Source organism: Odontomachus brunneus, unplaced genomic scaffold (assembly GCF_010583005.1).
Source record: "Odontomachus brunneus isolate Ranch 3 - 2012 unplaced genomic scaffold, Obru_v1 Obru_scaffold_053, whole genome shotgun sequence".
Classification (NCBI taxonomy): Eukaryota; Metazoa; Arthropoda; class Insecta; order Hymenoptera; family Formicidae; genus Odontomachus; species Odontomachus brunneus.
Window position 1 is genome coordinate 481,788 of NW_022639503.1, and position 4,912 is coordinate 486,699.

Sequence of the window (4,912 nt, forward strand, 5' to 3'; positions counted from 1 at the left end):
CTTTTTTACAAGGAGATAATAAAAGATCTTTACACGGTGGAAATATCAGAGGCTCCGACAGTAAGAGCGATTTAAAAAATGGAAACCAAGGTTGGCTGACCTATAAAGGTACTATAATTGTGCCCTCTACTTTGTCTAAAAGAAATTTTCTTAACGTTTGTAAGATTAGTGCGAAAGGAGGAAAGGCATAGACTCTTTCCTACATGATATTGTAAATGCCTCTACAAAGGTTGCATCTGGTTCCGGAAACCTAGCATAGAATCTGTTACATTTCCTATTTAATCTTGATGCGACAAGATCGATAGCAAATGGATCAAATCTCCTCTCAATTTCGCGAAAAACTGCTTCCCATTCTGTATCAATATTAGTAACACGCGATGCTATATCTGCCTCTATATTTTTGCTTGATGGAATATACGACGCCATAATCCACAATTTTCTCGTTTCGCACCACTGCCATATTCTACGCGCTAGCTTGCTAAGGTGAGGAAATTTTATTCCCCCTCTGCCTTGTTAACGTATGCTATTGTTTTTTCATGTACAGCCGGCCTTCAAAATTTTGATTATTAATTAATAATGCTAGAGCTTTTTCTCTCTCTAACTCTTTTGTATACACTTTACTATACGCTATTGCCGGGCTAGCTGCCGTTAAAACGCCTAATAATCTTGCTATTTCTCGAATTCTGTACCACTTCCCTTCTTGAAACTGATTCAATAAACTGGTAATCTGCAGTCTCTTTTTTTGCTGTTAATCCTAAGGAAAACACCTCTGAATTAATATTAAAACCTAGATAGTTACATTCTGTTCGAGGTTGTAACGAGCTTTTCTGATAATTTATAATGAATCCTAAACGTTTTAATAGTTCTAGTGCCTTATTATTTGCTCGACAGACTTCCTCAACCTCGTGTATAAAAATTATATCATCTAAATATATTACTGAAACTATTCCTTGCTGTCTTAAATAGTTAACAACTGGCTTCATCAATTTTGTAAATACATACGGGCTGGTACAGAGTCCGAAAGATAAGCAAGTAAATTGATATAATCTATCCAAAAACTTAAAACGAAGAAATTTCCTATGATCTTCGTGTATAGGAATTACATGGTAAGCATCTTTTAAATCTATTACCCCCATATAGGCTCCTTGCGTTAACAAACTTTTAACTGTCCTAATGTCTTCCATCTTAAAATGGACAGTGTCAATGAATTGATTTAAATTCTTAAGATTTAAAATGAATCTATTTGATCCATCTGGTTTTTTAACCAGAAAATATGGTGAAATAAACTGTCCATTAACCTTTGTACATTTTTCTATAATTTTACCTAACATTCTTTCGCTAGTAGAGTCCCTGTTGATATCGCTGATAGCCCACCTGCCGTCTGACAGGTGGGCCCCTCACATTTCCCTGACTCCATGCTTTTTGATGTTTCGTAAAACTCGTATTTTTCTCCGGAACTCTAATGGCAGCACAAGCTTTTTCCAAAGACTTTGCTTCTTTAACTTGTTCGCCAAACTTCTCACCATATAACCATTGATCTGCTTTTGTCGCCTCCAAAGTCGGTTTAACCGTCTTGTTCATTAAAGATGTAATGAACGCCTTCCGTGTTAGCGACTGTTGATGATATATCTCCGTTAACAATTGACCTGTATCACACAGGTATTTTGTGAATTTCTCTTGGTTTATGCCTTCCTCTTGAACATCTAGCAACATAGATACTGCAGCTGCTAAAGTTGAAATCGCCGATCCGACACAACTCTGTGTCTCAACAAAATGTTGATCTCTTTTAACCGCAATCTCTGGTTCAACTCAGGATGAATTTTTACTTCTATTAATTTTGCAGAATTCTCATCCTCACCTAAAATTTTAGAACTTCCTCCATTACAATTTCTTTTCCAGTCAGATCCTGATAATCTGTGTTAATATTAGGTGTTAACCCATTCTCTTTATTCTCTTCTATCATCAGAGCGTCTGTAATATATATATACATATATATAAATATATATAAGCATACTTACGTATTAAACGCATCTATGCCTTATAGGCTATGTTAGAATCGTATGGATTCTAACACTTGAGAATTCGTATGGAATTGTCAAGTCACATTTTTGTATGTTCCATTGAAACCTACCCGCTCGATTTTTATCGAGTATCTGACTATTTTCTTGTCCCAAAGCTCTGGGCACTTCTCCCGCTTGTACTAATGTCGTAACAATCGAAGTGAGGTTATTCAGTTGCTCTTGCATCTTTTGAAGTTTCTCATCAGTCCCATTACTCTTCCTCTTCCTATCTCTTGACTCTGACCTTGAATGCTTTCTTTTCTTTGCCTTCGACCTCTCCGAATAAAACCTACTTTTATCAATTTTTATTGATATTTAAGGACTAGCTACACAAGAACGTCCGATGTACCAAGCACAACAAAACAATAGGCCTGTTCTTTGTAGTTGCACTGCTGAACTGGTGCAATATATTGAAGTGAAACAAATATACGTTTTCTCACTCTAACTTATTGCACTAGTTCAGTAGTGCAGCTACAAAGAACAGGCCTAATATGATCGTAGATGGCGTAGAGAAGCGAGGGCCCTACAGAGAGGTCGCTAGGAGAGCCATCTCTTTTCTACATGCTGAACGTTGTGAAATACCGAGAGAACAGAGACAACTATACTTGTTATACTATCATCGAGAGCGAGACAAGTAGTATAATTTAACATTATTTTCTTATTTACGCGGTACAAAGCCGACTTTGATGTTTAGGGTCATTGTCCTCTTGTAGTATCCATTTTTCGTTTTTCCTTATAAACCATGTTTAAGCAGATAGTAATAAAGCCTTCTCATAAATTTTGACCATTTTGCTAGTTTAAGCAGTTTGTGAAGATATGCAAAATGCCAAATTCTTGCGTAAAGCTACGTTTCGGTAAGTTATCGACATTTTTCACCTCTAAGTAGCGACCTACTTATTTACAAATGTTTTTGACTTTCTCATGTACTTAGCAGCCGCTTGGCATGACATTTTTGATCCTTTCGAATGTGTACAAAGAAATACGACTTCGAAACACGATGTATATTTGACATTCATAGCGAAATATATATTTTTATCACGAAGATCGAATAACAACTAAAGCTTTATCAATAAAGCATCCTAGGCGAAAGGTGCCTACCGGCTCCTGTTTGAATTTTCCATCTACCCGTTTATACGTAAAAATTTTGCGGGACACGCTTTTATTAAACAAACTATATAATACCTAGGCTGCGGATTCGCAACGTTTCCTATTGTCTGAACGCGTCAAACAATATAAAGAAATAGCATTCTTTCGGTAAAAAATCTGTTTCTTTCTAACGAAGCCTGCTTTATTCCCGCCACAAGACCACGATAAGTAGTGGAAATAAAATAGCCTTCGTTAGAAAAAGACAGACTTTTTACCAAAAGAATGCTGTTTCTTTATATTGTTTGACGCGTACAGACAATGGGAAAACCCGCGGCCTAGGTATTATATATCTCCCAGCATAAGATTACGAGCCATGAGGTTATTAATTATTATGTAATATTTAATTTAAAAAATTTCTTTATGAATAAAAACATAAAAGGTAACATGTTTTACACTTATATTGTCCTATAAACATAATATTGCAACTTTTGTAGTTCATACATGATTTGTTGTAGCTCAAACAATAAATGCAATAACTATTTATTTTTATTTTTTAGTCATACACAATTTATCTAATTGTTCAAATAAAACTGTAATATCTCAAATGATGTGGAAAGAAAAAAGAAAAGTCCTCTAGGGCAATTTTTGTGAAGAACATGCTTTAGAAACCATTTTGATAAAGTAGACAGCTTAATACAAGAGTATTCCAATGTTTAACGACCCGGGAGCATGAGTTCTCGTTATCCGATCGAGCAAAAGTTTGGAAGGGATTTCTTTTTTGTCAAATGGAAACTTTTTGGAGGGTGCCGCAGAAAAAATTTGAAAATCGAAAAATAAAGACCACCTTAGTGTTTGTTTAAGTACTTACCGCAATAATCTTTCTATCAGAAGTAGTATACCGAAGAAACCGGAACCGCCCGTTATAAGAACGTTACGTCCTGTATAATATTGGATGACTTCGCTCGAACAATTGCTAGTGTTTCGAGGATCTGACATGTCCAGCAATTCGTCGATGTAATCTTTATTTTTCTGTATCATTTTGTTTCACAAAGAAAGCGACTTTTTCGTTCAACTTTCGTTCTAAGTATACACACTTTTACTACGCAGTTGACAAAGAAAAATCCACAATTTCTAATTAACACCGCAAATCGTTATTTTATAGCGGGTTAGATGACAAATTCTTCGAAATTTCGCCAATGTGATGAGAAGTGTTCCTTCAAACTGTTGCTCCCTGTTAAGATATAATCGCGTAGAGAATCTATAGAAACTAACAAGTTACGTTTATAACAAAATGTGCGACAAACGAACTCAATAGTGGGCGCGTTTATATTGAGAGAGAAATGCACATGACTATAAAGAAGAGTAAAAATATATGTGGAGGGAAACAATGTAATTAAATCCGAAAGACTTACGTTCGTTAGAAGGAGAGAAAAGTACCTTGTCTACCGTATTTTAATGACCACAATGACTCTGCCAATAAGAACACAAATGTATATACGTCACACGTGCATATGTACATATATACATTGTACACTTTGCCTTGATCCCAGTCCCATACATAATTGAACGTACTTTACATTTTAAATCATGTGTTTTCATTAAAAACTGTCCACGCAACGTGCATATAACGTCTAAAAAACGTCTTATGTAAAACGTCTTAATGACATTACCAACAGTTATCTATATATATATATATATATATATATATATATATATATATATATATATATATATATATATATATATATATATATATATATATATAT

General features: G+C 34.8%; 1 protein-coding gene and 1 long non-coding RNA gene across 3 annotated transcripts in view; both read right to left on the minus strand.

Annotated features, from left to right (window-relative positions):
- LOC116845541 overlaps window positions 1-4,000 on the minus strand; it is a 7,403-nt gene extending 3,403 nt beyond the window's left edge. The window contains exons 1-2 of one of the 2 annotated variants that reach the window (XR_004378263.1): window positions 2,132-4,000; window positions 1,325-1,971 (exon numbers count right to left, since the gene is read on the minus strand). This is a non-coding gene — a long non-coding RNA (uncharacterized LOC116845541). Of the gene's footprint in view, window positions 1-378; window positions 1,972-2,131 lie in introns of those variants that run through there. The other variant, XR_004378262.1, reaches the window with a different exon arrangement.
- LOC116845540 (fatty acyl-CoA reductase wat-like) overlaps window positions 1-4,630 on the minus strand; it is a 17,795-nt gene extending 13,165 nt beyond the window's left edge. Inside the window, exons 1-2 of the mRNA XM_032818302.1 lie at window positions 4,559-4,630; window positions 4,015-4,377 (exon numbers count right to left, since the gene is read on the minus strand). Of these exons, the coding sequence (XP_032674193.1) occupies window positions 4,015-4,184 (170 nt within the window). The 5' untranslated portion in view covers window positions 4,185-4,377; window positions 4,559-4,630. The remainder of the gene's footprint in view (window positions 1-4,014; window positions 4,378-4,558) is intronic.
- Window positions 4,631-4,912: the final 282 nt, after the last annotated feature.